This window comes from Paramormyrops kingsleyae, chromosome 25, assembly GCF_048594095.1.
Source record: "Paramormyrops kingsleyae isolate MSU_618 chromosome 25, PKINGS_0.4, whole genome shotgun sequence".
Taxonomy (NCBI): Eukaryota; Metazoa; Chordata; class Actinopteri; order Osteoglossiformes; family Mormyridae; genus Paramormyrops; species Paramormyrops kingsleyae.
Genome location: NC_132821.1, coordinates 26,139,818 through 26,157,435, shown reverse-complemented (window position 1 = coordinate 26,157,435; position 17,618 = coordinate 26,139,818). Strand labels below are relative to the sequence as shown.

Here is a 17,618-nt window from a genome sequence, read left to right as displayed (position 1 = left end):
AACCCCCAATTACTACACGGACTGGTTTACTCTGCTTACTCTTCAACAGAAGACTGCCAAATTTAAAAAAGTGTGATAGTGTTCTCTTAATCCGTGTAAAGGTGTTAAAAGCAGAAACCATTTTTTTTATTCTTTATATGTGACAAATAAACAATACCAAAGAATTGCATTTCTGATGTCAGTGGTAGTGCATCCTTTTACTTATTTTTATAGCTATTTTTATGATTACACGAAGGATACTTATCACTAAATACAACTCAGTGCATGTAGCCATGTACAACATATATATTTAACAAAAAATTGCTTTAAAAATGACTAATTGATCATGCAGTATAGTACATTGTTTTGAGATGTCAATATCCATATCTTGCTCATCCACCACCAAAACATCAAGCAGAATCAATAATTTGAGCACAAAAATAACCCATCTTTGCAGCACTAAGTTTGTTTGTTTTTTTTCTCCCCGGGGAAATTACCGTTACCTGTAAAGGACAGTTAAGCATTTGCGCAGCAGCTGTTTGACTTACAGTGCTGTGCAAAAGTCAAAGTAAAAAAAAAAAAATTATGTTTAAATGATTTTATGTTGGTGTAAAACTGTGACATCATGTCTACCGAAGTGTGCCAGATTAGCCACTTCAGCATCTTTTCTTAAGTCATCCCAGTATTTGTAGTAACTATCCAATGGAATTATTGATGGGACCACTAGCATACTAGTCTGGTTGATCAGTACCTCAAAAAATTATTTAATTAAGTAAAATTAATTAAGTTAGCTAGTGGTGAAGTGTAACGAATACATGAAACGGCTGGTGTGCCTTGAGGAGAGGTTTGTAATTGTAATTGTAACAGGTGAAATTCTTATTTTTAATTATTTTATTTTGCGTATACTGTCATCTTATGCTTTTTCTGAGCAAACATGCACTTACTACCCGCATAAATAGCTTTAAACACTTTCTTTGACTATTGCACAGTGTCCTGTCACATGACCTCCAACTCAATTACGACATGTAGAAACACTTAATCAAGGACAGCAAGTCCGATTTGATCCCATTGTTTAGGAATCCATATAGAATGGGGTTCAGGCAGCATGACATCATTCCCAGCAGGTGGCAGATGCAGTATATGAGCTTGAAGTGGCGACTCGAGATCAGATTGGCGTTAAAGTCTGTCACCAGGTGGAAGAGGTGCAGTGGCATCCAACTGATGGCGAAAGCCAGTGCCACTGTGGTCAGCTTAAGGAACACGCCACGCGTCCTCCTCCTCACCCGGGACACCGACTTGGAGGCCGTGAACATCTTCTGCAGCTCCATGGTCTCATCCTCCTTGAGTTCGAAGCAGATGGGAACCGTAGGTAGAAGAGGAGCCGGAGACTTGTCCCGCTCTTTGGGTGTCAGCCGTTCCCTGGAGTCCGTTTCCCGGCTCGAAGTTGCCGGGCCGACCAAGCAGGTCTTTTTGCTGTATCTTCTCCTCTGTTTCCGGGCAAGAGCCAACCTCCAGCTGTCAGAATTGGTGTGCTGGTCTGGCTGGGAGGCCGTCTCATCCGGCTGCTGGAGGGTTAACCGGATCATCTCGTTCTCCTCTGCCTGAGCCCGAGGCTGGACCTGGACACTGGCGCTGACTCTCCAGCAGAGGCTTACGTGGCTGGCGGTGAGGCAAACCACGGGCAGGATGTACTGGATGAAGAGCAGGCTGATGGTGAACGCGATGCGGTACCCGCTGGAGGGCCACGACTCTATACAGAGTGATTTGTTGCGCAGAGGTTCCAAGTGGAACCTCTCGCTCAAGTCCACGGTGGTGTGGAACACCGGCAGGGGTGAGCACACGGACAGGCTGAGTGCCCAGATCATTGCCAGAAGGAGGCAGCCGGCGTTCACCGAGAGATGAGCGGACAACGGGTGGCTTATCATGTGATACCGGACCATGGCGATGGTCATGAGCACCAGCGTCGAGACGACTACAGATACGCACTGCAGGAAGGGAACAATGTGGCACATGGCCTCCCCAAAGATCCAGTGATCCAGCAGCACACAAGTCAAGGTGAACGGCGAGCAAAACAGAACCACCAAGATGTCCGAGAATGCCAGGTGACCCACCAGGAAGTTGATGATGGTCTTTTCCTTCCATTTCCTCGCTAGTGTCATTAATATAAGGATATTACCCAGAAGCCCCAAAATGCTCACCGTTGTGTACAGTCCAATCAAGAAGTAGCGAACGTCATTCACGCTGCTGTTGAAATCTTCCCATGATGGAATGTATGTGTTGTGAATTGGGTCACTGGCATTGTTTGTAAATGTCTCGTTCCTGGTGGCATATTCCACATCCATGTCCGATCTTCCCTGAAGCAGCTGTTGAATGAAACAGAAATGGCGGCATATGAATGAGTTTACCGTGTGCTTACACCAAGGCTGTGTTCTCCAAAAGATGATCAGGGAATAGATATGTATGAAATTCCCTTTTATCGCCAGCTCTGAGCTGGAAGGTGTTTTGGTGACTTCTCAGAGCACGGTGTTGTTTATTCATGAGGATATTCATGAGTTTATGAGAAGTTTCATCAGCCTCCGCCTCGACAAGGCGGGAAACGTCGCGGCGTGAGCTCATCTCATTCTGGCTGTTTCTTTGCATGGCATTAAGAAGTCGCCAAGCTTCCGCAGGCTGAAAATTACAAAAAGTAAAAAATGTGGCGCAGTGGTTGGCACTGTAGCCCCAAAAGCATGCAAGGTGAACTGGAGCTGCCAAATTGTCCATAGGTGTGATTTTGTGTGTGTGTGTGTGTGTGTGTGTGTGTGTGTATGTGCCCTGAGATGGGATGGCACCCCATTCTGTGTTGTTCCCTGCCTTGTGACTATATCCTGCGGTATAGCCTCTGGACCCCCACAACTCTGCATAGGACATGTGGGTACAGAAAATGAATAGATATTCTCTGTGTACTAATATTTGTATTCATTTATAATAATGTGCATACATTACACCTTTACCATTACCCTAAACTACATCCCGTGTTTAATACAATGGACATTGTGCCACGAGCTGATTTCTGTATCCCGATTTCCCCCGAAAAGTCAATTCTTGGGCGCTGCACAGGGTCGTCTGTGATATCAGTGAGGAACCCTCGCCTGTGTCACTAAATAGCAGCACGCTTTTAGCTCCGCAGAAGGGATTTTCGCTCTCTGACCTCCACGCATAAACATTTTGACCGGTGGCTGATTGTGCTTCGCTTTCCGCAGCTGATATCCTCACTCGCTCCGCTTGGTGAAATATCTGAAGTTTGTCTCCGAGATGAGAGAGAATATCACATGCTTTCCATTGATTTCGACTGTCAATTTATTGCTGATCCATCCATCCATCTATCTATCTATCTATCTATCTATCTATCTCAAATAAACGATTACATTTAAAGTTTGATGGGCGAATTTTATTCACGATTAAGAGTTTTTAAGACGAATATTCAATCTTCTTCACATAAAGCAATATTTTAGAAATACCTTAGAAAAACATTATGACCATCCACATGGTCACGCATTAACATCAGAGGAACCATTTCTTTCTAAAAGCTGCAATATTAACCCGAGGTAATAATCCGAATTTCTCTTTACAGCATTTCCACTTTCTTATACACTTTCTTTGTCTCTGTAAGTCTATAACTTTTCATAAGTCTTAACGGCAGTGTTTACAGTTGTATAGTATAAATCTGTGGATAATAAAGGGCGTACCTTTACGACCCGATCTTCGGTGCTGGTACAGAGGATGCCCGCGATCCTTGCATGCTGCCTCCACAGTGCCTCATTGAGCGCGCAGACGGACAGTATGTCCGCTTTTCGTTCACACGTCACGCAAACTGCCTTGTTACTTTGCTCTCCTCTGGCTGCATGTGGCTCTTCGTTACTCTCGAGGTCCTTGTTTCAGTGCTTCGTGTGGCTCAAATTGGATTTTTCAGGCTGAGGGTTTCGGTTGTTTTTCCAAGTCGCATTTGAAGTTTTTCCCCTCGTTATTCCACCCCCGCAGGGCATCAATAAACTGAGATCTGGCAGCGACGTAAAGGAGGGAATTAGACGAGATGACCTGAAGCTTTCATATCGCAAATAAAGCCTCTATAAAAATAAGTTAAATAAAAATACACGAGACACGCTATCCGTGGTGCTGAATTCGGCTACGGACAACGCTGCATATTTGCAGATATAGCGCAATTATCCATGAGGAAATCCAAAGCGGTGGTGTTTTTATGTCATGCCATCTGAAGTAACTGAGTGTGCACCTGAGCGTCTCAAACAAATTTTACCTCTGACTTTTAAATATGCACGACAAAACGCATTTCCCCCCAGACAAGCTATTCAGTGATTTTATTTTTTTTTATTAATGAATAATTTCAATATAAAATCTGGGAATTAAAAAATGTGATATGTGGATTGGGGGAACTAATTTAACGCGATATTCACCGTTACGTTCCGTAATTCGGTGTTTATGGGGGAAAAGCCCGCAGGTAGGTGGCGCTGTTTCGCAGACTGTCTCGGTCAGGCGGACCCTGGACAGGAGCTGTCACTTAGTGCATTTACATCCTTAAATGAAACTCTTGTGGACAGAAGGCGGTGTCTTCTGCTGCAGTCAGATCGGAATGGTTTAGCAGCATTGTTATCCCTCAGGTTAGAAGTAGTAAGAATATACAGGAAGTATTTTGAAGTAATAACTAGCTTATATATTCAGCGACGCGTCGCCTTTAAGGTTGAACTGAAGCGCATAGGATCCGTATATAGTTATACCCGTACTGTTGAGGATACAGACACCCACGAACTCAGTCGCCTGTGATTTTTTGTGATCCAGCGGGTCTGAAAATATGTAGGTAGGTATTGATTTGATTTTTTTTCCCTTCCTATAGCCTATTTGTTTGTTTGTTTGTGTGCACTTTCCCCGAGAGTAGAATAGTTATCTTGGCTCAGAAGTCGATTCTTGGGAAAAAATGTCTCAGGTAATCAAAAAAAAAAAAAATCAAGAAACTTTTCAGTCTGTCAGATTTTTACATGCACCTTGACGTAGCCTACTTGTGTCCAAAGGTGATGAAGACGCATTCTCAATATCTTCCTAGTTTTACGACTTATAAAATTACTTTATTTACTTCAGGTGTTTAGTTAATCTTTACACAAATGCATTTGCAGGTTTTTTTTCCTTTCTACATCTTCTTAAACAGATTACATTCAACAGACCCAGTATTTCAGCTTAAATCTTGCGGATCTTTGATCCATCCATCCATCCGTCCATCCATCCATCAACTAACCATTTATCCTTGGTTCCAGGCGGCATAGTTTTCAAGGCAGGAGTACACCCTGGTCAGGATGCTTTGCGTTACGTTCTTTTCCTATATTTGCCTTTACATCTTTTTCCAGTGACAACCGGAGATATCTCATCACGGCAAATGGCACGCTACACCAGACGTGCTCAGTGATTTGTCAGTTTAGCAGAAGCAAGAGGTAAGACATTTTATATTTTCTTTCAAATCATTTTGTCGGTGATTTTATATGAACTATTTTGGGGAAAACATTTTCTTATGTGGCAATGTAAAGATTCATATTCGATCATTAAGAAGTGTTGAACAATCGTGTGTAAGCCACCGATTATAGCAAACCGATTCAAGCAGCAGTTTATTTATAAACGAGATTGGTCGACTAATCTGGTGTAGTCGCTTAGCATAGTGTTCTTAAGCAGTAGCTATACGTATAGATCCATATCCTTAAGTTCTTTTTATTTAAAATGCTTGTAAAATATACGTGAGGCTTGTGATGATGTTCTACGTTAAGTAGCCTAATCGCCTATAATTCAGTGCAACAATTCATCCTTATGTTCATTCTTATAGGCCTACTGTCCTTTATATTATCAATTCATCCTTATATTGTTAATGAGTGCCTAGAAAACACTTTTATCGCCGCGAATAACGCAAAGTTAAAAGAGGGATGAAGTGGAAGGCGTGTGATTCCTCGGTGCGCCGCGTTTAAAATACCGCTCTGTGCCAAGTGATGTCAAAGTACGTGACAAAACGGTGCAAATATATTTTAAGCATGTTAAATGTTTTAACAGAAATCATGCCGAATAATCTATAGGTATAGGCATAGTTGTCGTTGAAAAGGAATTACGCCATCGATGTCAACGGGGGAAAAAAACTTCCCAAGAAGTCCAATATCAATAAAAAAAATGAAGATGCAACGTGTTGTGTTATGTATAGCCTACCTCACAAACTAAACTATCGTATCATCTGCCGCTACGATTCATCGTGAAAATCAAGGAGTCACATAAAGTCAGTGTAATGCATGGTTTTCACTTTCTTGGTATAACATACCATTAAACTATTTGTGTGACTCAACGCATTTACTTTGTAATTTGTTCTGCCTAGTCAGTACTTAAAAGGGGTGCTGTTATTGGGCAAGGCGTCATTTGGTGAATGGGGGTTTTAGCTACTGTTTGTTCTCATTAACTGATAAAAAGCGTTGCAAGACTGTATAGGTGGCGTTGGCCTTCGCGGGATAGGAGTGATCACTGAGCAGGCTGCCTATCGTCTGGAGCGGAATACATTTACATTTATTTATTTAGCAGGAACAGCGAGGCATATAATAAATAGATCTCAAGCATACGGCTATCGTGGAGCTAGATCGAGCTTCTATAGAAGGACCGGTCAGATACGCATGTTAGCATTAGAGCACGAGCTAAACAATACGTCGCAAAAGATAACAATAAGCTAACAGACGATCTATTCAAATCAAACCGCCCTACGAGGTAAGTGCCAAATGTAAGAGTACAAGAGCGTCGAGCAGGGGCAGAATTTGAGGGGGTTGAACAATCCTGGCCACCGTACACTAGGGGGCCCCCTGGATATCTCGACTTTTTCTTTTTTAGTAACGAACTATTTATATTTTAAATTCTGTAATAGTATAATATATTGTAATTTGGCCGATCAATCCGCCGGAGTGATACCTCCCTCCCCGATCAGCAAGTTTCACTCCTGCCTGCATTCTGATTGGTAAATTTTGCCACTGCCACCCCGTGCTTTGATTCACATATTATTGATATTACATCATTTTAATTTCCCTCCCGTTTCTCAGTCTGCATCAAAGAATAGGTCAAATGGCCCACTTAGGTGGGGCCCTACTCATGTCACCCCAGAGCCCCCAGAGAAGTTACCCCACCCCTGGCATCCACTGTTGCCAAGAGATCATAACCATGGGATGGATAATGAAAACGGAGCAGGTGATTAGTCAGACGAGCTAGTTGAGATTTTCCCAGAGAAGCTGGCGGGTTGTGGATGGGTGGATCCATCGTCGAGGAACCACACATGAGGAAAGTCTAGAATTTTGCGTGGTGGAAGCAACTCCAAAAGGTGCTGGCTTGCTGATTGAAGCATGCAAGGTGGAATGCAGGTCCAGATGAGTGAATCATTGGAGGTGGGTGGTCTGAAAGCCAGCCATGTTCTCCCCGTGTTCCATACGTACGTTACATACTGTCCAGGCCGTATCCCTGCCTAGTGCCTCCTCCTGCCTGGGAGAGGGTCCAGACCACCTCAGTGGCCCTGACCAGGATAACTGGTTAGAAGATCGGTGTACTGGTGACTTTGGAGATTGATTCCCCACACTGCTTGGCCTGTATGTGTCTCCATGTGCCCTAGCTAATTTGACAAAGAATTTTTGACAGCCCTGTATCATATATATACAACTAGGCTTTGAATTTCATTGAGCTATGAATCAAGAGGCCTATGAATTCGATTGCACTATAAATCAAGGGGCCTATGAATTTGATTGGGCTATGAATCAAGCGGCCTATGAATTTGATTGGACTATGAACCAAATAAGTCCCCGAATGAAGTATATTTATTTCTTCCCAAGGCTTCGTCCTTCAAACGCCTCAACCAAATGAAATTAATTACAGTAGATATAATCAGGATCAAGAAATTAAGTATTATTAATGGTTGTTCATTAAAATTCTAATTTAGTCTGAGTTACCACTGATAGTCGTAGCTGAGACAACTAATAAAGAATTGATTATCCTGCATAACTTTGAATTGACTTTTGTAATTTTGAATAGATTCACGTGATGTGCGTTTCTGGTGCTGACATCTGTGTGTGTGTGTGTGACTTTAACCACGTGGAAGCCCAGCGTACATTGAACAAAGCGATAAATAAGTCCCCACAATAAAACCCACCCCAGCTCTCCAGAGTTGCCAGTAAAACTGCCTTATCGCCAACCTCTGGAACTGTGTAACTGACAGTGTTTGAATTTAATAAGAGGCAGGTGTGCCGCTTGTTTTATTGGACAGAGTACTTTGTTACCCTCAGCAGTGTCACTGTGTCAAAGCAAATGACAACAGCGGCAAATAAAAACCAGGCCAGAATCAGATATAATTGAGTATCAAGTACACCTTCGGCTGTTTAATTTGTGGAATTAATATTGCCCATATCCTGCCTGCACAACAGGAAGAGGAATTATTAAACATTGTATTCATTCAGTAAAATCTTTTTAAAAGATTTTTTTAATTTTTTGTAAACACTTCCGGCTGTAGGTAAAGTTCAGGAATTAGACAGGTTTAAATGTTGAAATTATTAATCATTATCATGACTTAATAACTGAATAATGCCGAATGAATATTTAGAGAGAGAGAGACAGAGAGAGAAAAGGAGGGGATGCAGGGTGGGAATGACAGATCATCAAAAACAGCGAAGTCCTTCCTGAGGTTATGAAACGTGAGAGCGTTTCTGGTGAGGGGAAAGTGAGCCGTCAAAGTGCTGGCTTCTGATGTTCTTGTAATCACGTATAATAAACGTCTGTCCATTTTCACGGTTTCAGTCAATCACATTGTTCACTGTTCACAGTACAAATGCTTAGTCCACTTAGAATATAAGATCTATGGTTAAACCCTAAAGGAGACATTGGGGAACAAACCCTGACAGCTATACTGACCATTAATAGGTAATTATATTGGTGATTGTGATATAGTCTGATAGGCATTCATGAATTAAGTAACTGGTTATGCATTCACTGAATGCAGAGCTAAGAAAAGGTGGGATAAAATAAACTTATCAGTGTTTCAACTCTATTATTTCTTGCTTCATAAACTCAAAGCAAAAAAAAAAGAATATTCTGGTGACAGGAAAGCAGAAAGGCTTTTGGCTGTTTGAAGTAACTGTTAATTGTGCAATGTCTCCAGCGAATGTGTTCAGAAGATGACGGGCTTGTCTGAGATCTCGGCAGCCTGACGGAGAGACGCGCGTCGATCCGACGCCGCAATCAGAGGAAACTGGAGCGACGAGGCTAAGAGAGCGAAATGAACGAACTTCTTCTCTTAGATCTTCTCAACTGTTCCCAATCCCCGAACTGCTCTCGTAGGAATTTCTCCCTGACGACGTTTGGGGAGGAATGTGAGAGCCACCTGCCCATGTTCTTCATCATGGCGATCGCTTATAGTGCCGTGGCTCTTCTGGGGATCGTGGGTAACCTGACCCTGATCCTCATCATCGCCAGGCAGAAGGAGACGCACAACGTGACCAACATCTTGATCGCCAACCTCTCGGCCTCCGACCTGCTGATGGCGGTCGTCTGCTTGCCGTTCACCTTCGTCTACACGTTCATGGACCACTGGGTCTTCGGTGAGGCCATGTGCAAGCTGAACAGCATGGTACAGTGCATCTCCGTCTCCGTCTCCATCCTCTCTCTGGTGCTGATAGCCGTGGAGAGGCACCAACTCATCGTCTACCCTCGTGGTTGGAGGCCCAGCAACCTTCACGCCTACGTGGCCATCGCCGTTATCTGGACACTGGCGGCGGTCACCGCTCTGCCTTTCGCCGTCTTCTCCATAGTGACTGATAACCCCCTGAAACTGCTGCAGTACTTCCACGAGCACTATGGCGGGAAGGTGGTGTGTGTGGAGAGCTGGCCTTCCAGAACGTTCCGGCTGGCGTACACCACCGGCATGCTCTTCATTCAGTACGTGGGACCCCTCTGCTTCATCTTCATCTGCTACTTAAAGGTAAAGTGCCCCCCCTCCTCCTACAAGCACCCCTTTCAATCACTGCATTAGCATGTTCTCCCAGCCAGACTTCCAGTGTGTGCGGCACTTGTGTACTTTTGTCGTTTTATTTTTGTTCTTTTTTTCTCTTCAGAGGTGTTGCTGGGCACTTGCTTTTCCACCCACATGCAATTCAGAGCCATTACTTGGACTGATTTTAGGTTCACTGTGACCCAAGTAGAACGGCAGCAGCAGATACAGAGCTATCGCTCGGTTGTCCGCACGTTCAGTCATATTTACAAGACGCAGCAAGCAGCTCGTGGCCTGAGAATTGAAATAGCTAAAAATATCCTCAAATCATTCAATCGGACAAGCAAATAATTAGCGGCAAGATGATTATATAAAACCCATTAAGACATAATGAAGTAATTTAGCATACATTATAAATGTGTATACGAATAAACAAAACAGCATGTATAATTTATCAATACAGGCATTTATGCAAATATAGAGAACAATATTTCATTTGATGTATTATTTTGCTAGGAGGATTTATTGAGCAGTACCAACTTACTGAGAAAGAGAAATAATGCTTTTGAGCGAGCAAGATGCCAGCTGGCCTTATTTTATGCTATTCTCAGCTCTGTGTGTCGACGGGCGTAAACAAAATAGCAAGGACTGGAACAATGCGATCGCAGCCATGCTCCCGTTTTGAAAGATGCGCATAGCAATTAATCTGGGGATGCTGATATTCCTTGCATCACTGAGAAATTGTAGCAGAATGGCAGCCGCTGATAACCACCTGTCAGGCATGTGGATTGTTCTTAAGGGAATGTGACAATTCCACGGTGATAGCAGGTTGGGGGGGGGGGAGGGTGGTTGTTTCACTGGTATATTCAAATCGTGATGGCTGTCAATGTCCCGTGGGACAGTGTTTCTCAATCCAGTCCTAAGGGACCCCCAGACGGTCCCCATTTTTGCTTCCTCCAAGCTCCCTGCCAGACAGTCGACATTTTTGCTCCCTTCCATCAACACCGTGCACTATCTGGCAGTCTTTGAGAACCCTGTTGAGAAACAGGGAGGGTTAAAAACAGGAGAGAACAAGTGGTGCCAGATGGCTATTTGTTTTGTAAGGTACTTAAGAGTAACTTGAGGAGTAACTATTCCGGTTATATATGACACATCTAAAGATGCCCTGTAGAGCTTCATAGGAAGTGTGTAGAAATGGCAGCTGGTCCTTGCCAGCTACAAAGAATTAGCTAAATTTGTGTTTCCCAACCTGGTCCACATTTTTGCTCCCTCCCAGCTCCCTGCCAGACAGTCCACATTTTTGCTCCCTCCCAGCTCCCTATCAGACCATCCACATTTTTGCTCCCTCCCAGCTCCCTGCCAGACAGTCCACATTTTTGCTCCCTCCCAGCTCCCTATCAGACCGTCCACATTTTTGCTCCCTCCCAGCTCCCTATCAGACCGTCCACATTTTTGCTCCCTCCCAGCTCCCTGCCAGACAGTCCACATTTTTGCTGCCTACTGGGCACTGGGAGGGAGCAAAAACATGGGCTGTTTGTGGGTCCCTGTGGGCCAGATTGAGCAAAATGAATAAAACGGGTTTCAAAATCATTTGTCTGATTTGATGGGGTTAATGAGGCTTTGAGTTGTGTAGTGCTTGGGATAACCATCGATCCGTCCATCCATCAATCACTTATCCTGGACAGGGCAGGCCTTAAGCCTGAAAATCCCAACCTGGTATAGATAGGTTAACCTTAGCTGATATTGCAGAGTAAGCCAGCCCTCCTGTGGGGGACTCAATGCCCCATTTCTCCTACCTATGTTTAGTAATGTCCTCAGACTTATTTTACCTTATTTAGAAGAAAGAAGATCCTACTTTTGTGTGTTGGAAAATAAGTATTATTCCAGCTAAATTGAGGAATAAGCTCATCGTTCCACTTTCGCGAAGACGTAAACCTGCAATTATTTTTATTGTCACATAGAACAATCACAAGCTAGTTAGGCTAAGGAGTGATGAAAATTGATCGAAAATCGAAAGCTGATGCAAAGAGGAACAAAAAAATGACATTGCAAGTCGTGGATAGTTGAGGATTTTAATCAACTTTGTTCCATCCCCACCTTACAAAATTTGTGACATCCACCGCAAACTCACAGTTTTCCACCTGGAATGTCTTTCAGATATATGTCCGTCTTAAAAGGCGAAGTAATATGATGGAGAAAGTGAGGGAGAGCAAGTGCCGGTCGAACGAAAGCAGGAGGATCAATGCCATGCTCTTCTCCATCGTGGTGGCCTTCGCTATCTGCTGGCTCCCTCTCAACGTCTTCAACGCCGTCGTCGACTGGAACCACGAAGTACTCATGACCTGCCACCACAACCCGCTGTTCTCCTTCTGCCACCTGACGGCGATGGCTTCCGTCTGCATCAACCCCGTCTGCTATGGTTTCCTCAACAAGAACTTCCAGCGCGATCTGCATGTGGTGTTCCACCTCTGCAAGAGGACTCCCAGGGAAGAAGAATATGACACTATAGCGATGTCAACCATGCAAACAGATGTGTCCAAGACGTCCCTTAAGACAGGAAGCTCAACAGACTATACATAAATGATCGATATACTAAACATTTGAAGGAGTACGTGAAGGTTGGCATCATTCTTCTGTACATAGTTTGCGTACACTATACTACAACTTTTGAATGTCTTATTAGAAGGAAATATAATTCACATATCCTTCTTGTATAACATTTACAGTGTATATAACGTTTTTTATGACTTTCATGGAATGGTTTGTGCAAGGCACAGTTTGTGCTTTATGGACAACAGCAGAGTATTTCAGGACTAAAGGCACTTCAAAGCCATATGACAAATCCCTGCATATATCATTAACCTTTTTTGGTGGTAGATAATAATTGATGTGATAATGCAGACAAACATACAATAGAATCTCTGCTATTCAACTAACAGAATTGTGTAAAAACTTTTTTTTTTCATGTGTATTTTAAAGAAGGTAAGTTTGCACATTGTGATTTTATGTTCTGTATGCGTCTGTTAATACACAGAATGCTTTTGTCTCAGTTAAATGTTCATGCTTCTTTTTTGTAATACATCACACCTCGAATAGGTTTTAAATTAATGTTTTGTCAGTGTTTTTGACACTGGTAAATAACATTTTACGTGATACGGTTTCATAGATGTTTTATTACAGTCATTATATAAATATAGAAAAACCTACTATTTATGTTAAATAACTTTCAGTTTTACTTTACGTTTAATGTTTCGGGAAAAGGTACAATTAAGAGACCCAATAAATCTTTCGTAGAGATTCCTTCGATAATCTACAAGCCCCATGAATGTTTTTAGAGGGTATTTGTTACCCAAATGAAGAAAATGCATAGCAGACCTTCCTTGGGACGCTGTGCCTGTGATCAGAAGGTCGCTAGTTCAAATCCCAGGGTCCACAGAGTGGTATCACCCCTGGGCTCTTGAATGAGGTCCTTAATCCCCTGTTGCTCCAGCAACTGGCTGACTCTGCCTTCTCAGAAATGCAAGCTGCTTTGGATAAAAGCAAATGCTCAGTAAATGAAATGTATGAGCTGACAAACCGTTGTTCCTTTAGAGTGACAGTCATCGTTACCGCGGCATCATCGAAGCCACTACATGATGTCTTTGCCCTTACAAGTTCAGTAGCAGATGCGATTTAAATAAGCGCTTTTGCTGTCCATATGAATGGCTTAGCGAGCAGCGACTCCAGACTTGTGGGACTTGGTCTCCAGCTCTGGTTTTGCACGTCCTTTGCCTCCTAGGTGCGAGTTTCCTCCAAATCCTCCGGAGGCATCTCCTACCATCTGAGAGCTGCGGCTAAATTAATGGGCTCCGTAACACTGCACTTCACAGGAGCCAAATATTTAGCAGTGACTCAGTTGCTACTGAAGTACATATTATGAACAAATATACTTGAGGTAAAACATGTGTCATGATTCATGAATAATGAATAAATATGAGATCAGGATTTTATATTTCACTTGAGTTATTTGTGATTTGTTCCTTCAGTAGTTCCTTAATAGTTCACAAAGGTTTATTGAATAAACAGATATAGTAACTACTTAAGATAAAACATGTATCACGATTCATTAATGATGAATTAACATGAGATCAGTATGTTACTAAGACTTTGGTTAATACATAAATAATAGCATAATACTACATTATTTGTGGTTAATCAATACATGAGTAATAGCATAATGCTACATTATTTGTGGTTAATCAATACATGAATAATAGCATAATACTACATTATTTGTGGTTAATCAATACATGAGTAATAGCATAATACTACATTATTTGTGGTTAATTAATACATGAGTAATAGCATAATACTACATTATTTGTGGTTAATTAATACATGAGTAATACCATAATACTACATTATTTGTGGTTAATTAATACATGAGTAATACCATAATACTACATTATTTGTGCCCCATCAAGTACAGTGCTACCATTGGCTCCTGATTGGCCTCAGAGAGTGACTTTGTGTGTCCCATCCAGGCCGTGCCCCTCCCCTTCCCATAGGCCATTGTCCCTCTGTCATCTCTATTATTGCCGCAGCCAATCAGAATTTATGCCGTAAGTGAAACTGAAACATGCCACTTCCGCTCCACAGATATGCATGTTTCCTTTCTGCATAGTATGTTATAAGCATGTGCTATGTGGTTTGAAATACATTGATAGACACAGAAAGCCATGCAATGCATTTATATATGCTGGCATTCTGCAAAATATATAAGGAGAGTGTTCTCAAATATTTCTTTATATATATTAAGTGTGAACGAATCACTTATTTTGCTAGTAATATCTACACAGTGTAATTAATTATCAGGCTGTTTACTGGTTACTCATAAATTTTATGACATTAAAGTGACGAAGTATGATAGCATTTTGCAATAGTGTAGCACTTGTAAGATAGTTGTAGGAAGAATATTACCCATATATGTATGTTGGTGGTAGGTTATGTTGAGTAAAAGGTTGTATGTGTATTGTGGTATATTTGATGCAAAATGATAGTTTGTCTCTGCAGGTTAAGACTGTGGTCCTAATACTGTGGCTGACAGAGTGATTACATCCCATTGGGCAATAGAGCGAGGGCTGTAACCCCCAAAAGTTGCTGCGGGGGTGTTGGACAAATGGCTGACCTTGTGTTCTGACCCCAAGGTCCCTCTCACATGCCTCATCGGAGAGTAACATGAGCTGGGCGATGACTATTTGTGCAAATGGTATAATAAAGCATCATTAAATATAATAGTATATTACTTAGCATTTTACTTGGCTTTTGTATCTCCTAAAAGATACATTTATTTCAAATTGTGTTATTCAGAGTATATACATTCTTGATCAGATTTCTTTGTCCTGGATTTCAACAGATCGATTCTATTATTGCCATTCTTCCCATTCTCACCATAATGTCATCTGCAGTTCCAAATCTTGCATATTACGCGGCTTGTGACTGTGTTTCTTGGCCGTTTTGATTATCTAAATGGTCATTTTTAACCTCTTGTCTGCCCAATGGTAGCTGCCTACTAAAATTTACTTAAGCTGATTATTTACTGATATTCCCAGACTCTAAAGCAACTGAGTTATTACTATCATGGTGTTGTTTACGTCAACAAATATTTTGTGGAAAATAAGATTTCAGATTTGCATCATTCTTCATTCCGGGCTTGTGGTGTTACATATTTTCACACAAATAGCCACTTGTGCTAAGATACCGGAATGAAAACAAACAAAGGATGTGATTTAATTGAGTTCTGGCCAAAGTACGTGATGGGTCATATAATCAACACAAGGGAAATCTGTGCCAGAAGGAATCACCGCTGTTTATTCCACATCGATGGAGACGGTATCCGCTAGCAACAAAGGCCCTTCAGACTGTCTTCATGAGATTGCCTTTGCTGAGCAGGAGAGCCATGGAAGATGTGCTGGTCTGTCCTCAAATTGCCGAAAAAATATGTGCTCTGTAAAATGGAACCCCCCCCCCCCCAAAAAAAAAAAAAACAGTTATTACACCCACTCTGACACCCAACTCCGACAGCTAACGGCACCTCGTTCCTCCTGACACGTTTTCAGTTCCCCCGAATCCTCTCCTTCCAATGCTGCCAGTCCCCGATCAGCCATCACACACGTATCTGAGATCCTGTGCTCCTCGCCTACATAGCACGAGTGCCGCTGAGGAGATACTTAGCTCTTTTCCAGGCTGTGCTGTCGGTAGATTGAAATTCCACTGACTATCGGTGATGAGTACTCTAAACCGGAAACATCTACAGTCCTTCTATTGCTCACTTTACAGCCTGCAACGATTTATGATGTAGACTTTCTTCTTTTTATGGTGCATTGTTTGAAAACAGCAATTACAGTTTTTTTTTTTTTACTCTGTCTTTTCCTTGTGACGTCATCTGATTTGTTGTCTATTGCTTTTAGGAAACGACCAGTTTTTGTGTTCATCCGGAAGGAAACCACTCTGACTCTGTGTGAGCAATTGTCTCCTGTGTGGCTTTTTATTTATGTAGTTGAGTCTTTGTGACTTGCGCGGCTTAAAGTGTTATCCTTTATAAAATTAAATATTTGAAGATTGTGTTACAGTTAGCTTATGCTTTTATCCAGAGCAAGTTACAGTAGAGGCAAGGGTTACACTTTGCCGGGATTTGAACCCATAACCTTCACATTGCCAGCAAGCTACAATAGCCTTTAATGAGGCACTGTCTGTTTAGAGTTTACAAGCTCTCACAGTGTTCCAGTGAATTCCGTCCTATAGTCCAAAGGCCAACAGGCATTTCTAAATTGCTCAGAGCATATGAGTGTATGCCCACTATCACATACCTGTCTGAATATCCTCTACCTCCTGCCCTGTGCTTCCTAGGATATACTGCAATTAATAATAACAATAATCAATACTTTTTATTGATCTCTAAGGGGGAATTCTCTTTTCACCCCCCCCCCCATTTTGCTCTCCATGAGAGAAAGCTTAGCTATAAAGGGCAGATACCCATAGCAGTGTCCCGGGAACTGGGGAGGTCAAGGACCTTGCTCGAGGACCCATAGATGTGCCAAGGCCGGGCTTGAACCAGCAACCTTCTGATCACAGGCACAGAGGCTTAGCCTTCACTGCTACACCCCTGTGGATAAGTTATATATAATGTGCAAAAAGGCCAACTAGACAGAACACGTCCCACTTGCAAGATCAGGATAAGAAAGCTTTAAAGAATAGAAACGCTTTATATACTAGCTGTGTATTAAGTACACATAGACTGCAACCCTCATTTTCATACATCGGTTTTGAAAATTGCTGACCTGATAGATGGGTTAAAGGAAAGGTAATGTAGAAGAAAATGTAATAATTGTAGTACACTGCATTTTTTATTTTACTTTTAGAGCTCAATAAATTTCTTATTGATGATTTACTTGGGCATTTTGCTGTACATTACATACATAATAAGTTACTCATTTCCTTCAGAAAAAAAAACTGTAATTGAGGGCTTGTAGGTCACGGATCTGTCAGAGGTCATTATGATCTAATCAGGTGTCTTATTGCCATCTTCTTTGTGAATTATGATGGAGCAGATAATCCATGTCAGGGAGCACACTGA

General features: G+C 42.1%; 2 protein-coding genes across 4 annotated transcripts; one reads left to right on the top strand and one right to left on the bottom strand.

The window, feature by feature from the left end:
- Positions 1-164: 164 nt before the first annotated feature.
- On the bottom strand, positions 165-4,032 carry LOC111837436 (neuropeptide Y receptor type 5). Its single transcript, XM_023799500.2, has 2 exons — positions 3,708-4,032; positions 165-2,342 (listed from the first exon to the last, which is right to left on the bottom strand). The coding sequence occupies exon 2, from the start codon at positions 2,319-2,321 to the stop codon at positions 996-998; it is 1,326 nt and encodes a 441-aa protein (XP_023655268.2). The 5' UTR covers positions 2,322-2,342; positions 3,708-4,032; the 3' UTR covers positions 165-995.
- A 507-nt stretch (positions 4,033-4,539) lies between these two features.
- On the top strand, positions 4,540-13,058 carry npy1r (neuropeptide Y receptor Y1). Of its 3 annotated transcripts, XM_072707176.1 has the most exons (5): positions 4,540-4,831; positions 5,373-5,456; positions 7,080-7,224; positions 9,176-9,994; positions 12,161-13,058. In XM_072707176.1, exons 4-5 carry the CDS (start codon positions 9,293-9,295, stop codon positions 12,581-12,583), a joined length of 1,125 nt encoding a protein of 374 aa, XP_072563277.1. In that variant the 5' UTR covers positions 4,540-4,831; positions 5,373-5,456; positions 7,080-7,224; positions 9,176-9,292; the 3' UTR covers positions 12,584-13,058. The 3 variants fall into 3 exon arrangements, with proteins under 3 accessions (XP_072563277.1, XP_023655269.2, XP_023655270.2); XM_023799501.2 differs by lacking the exon at positions 7,080-7,224; XM_023799502.2 differs by lacking the exons at positions 4,540-4,831; positions 5,373-5,456; positions 7,080-7,224 and adding an exon at positions 7,231-7,418.
- The last annotated feature ends 4,560 nt before the right edge of the window (positions 13,059-17,618 follow it).

Excerpts from the sequence above, each read along its gene's own strand:
- LOC111837436 (XM_023799500.2), bottom strand. The coding sequence starts at position 2,321 with ATGGATGTGGAATATGCCACCAGGAACGAGACATTTACAAACAATGCC.
- npy1r (XM_023799501.2), top strand. The coding sequence starts at position 9,293 with ATGAACGAACTTCTTCTCTTAGATCTTCTCAACTGTTCCCAATCCCCG. Across the intron at positions 9,995-12,160 it reads TCTTCATCTGCTACTTAAAG|ATATATGTCCGTCTTAAAAG; the intron begins GTAAAGTGCCCC and ends AATGTCTTTCAG.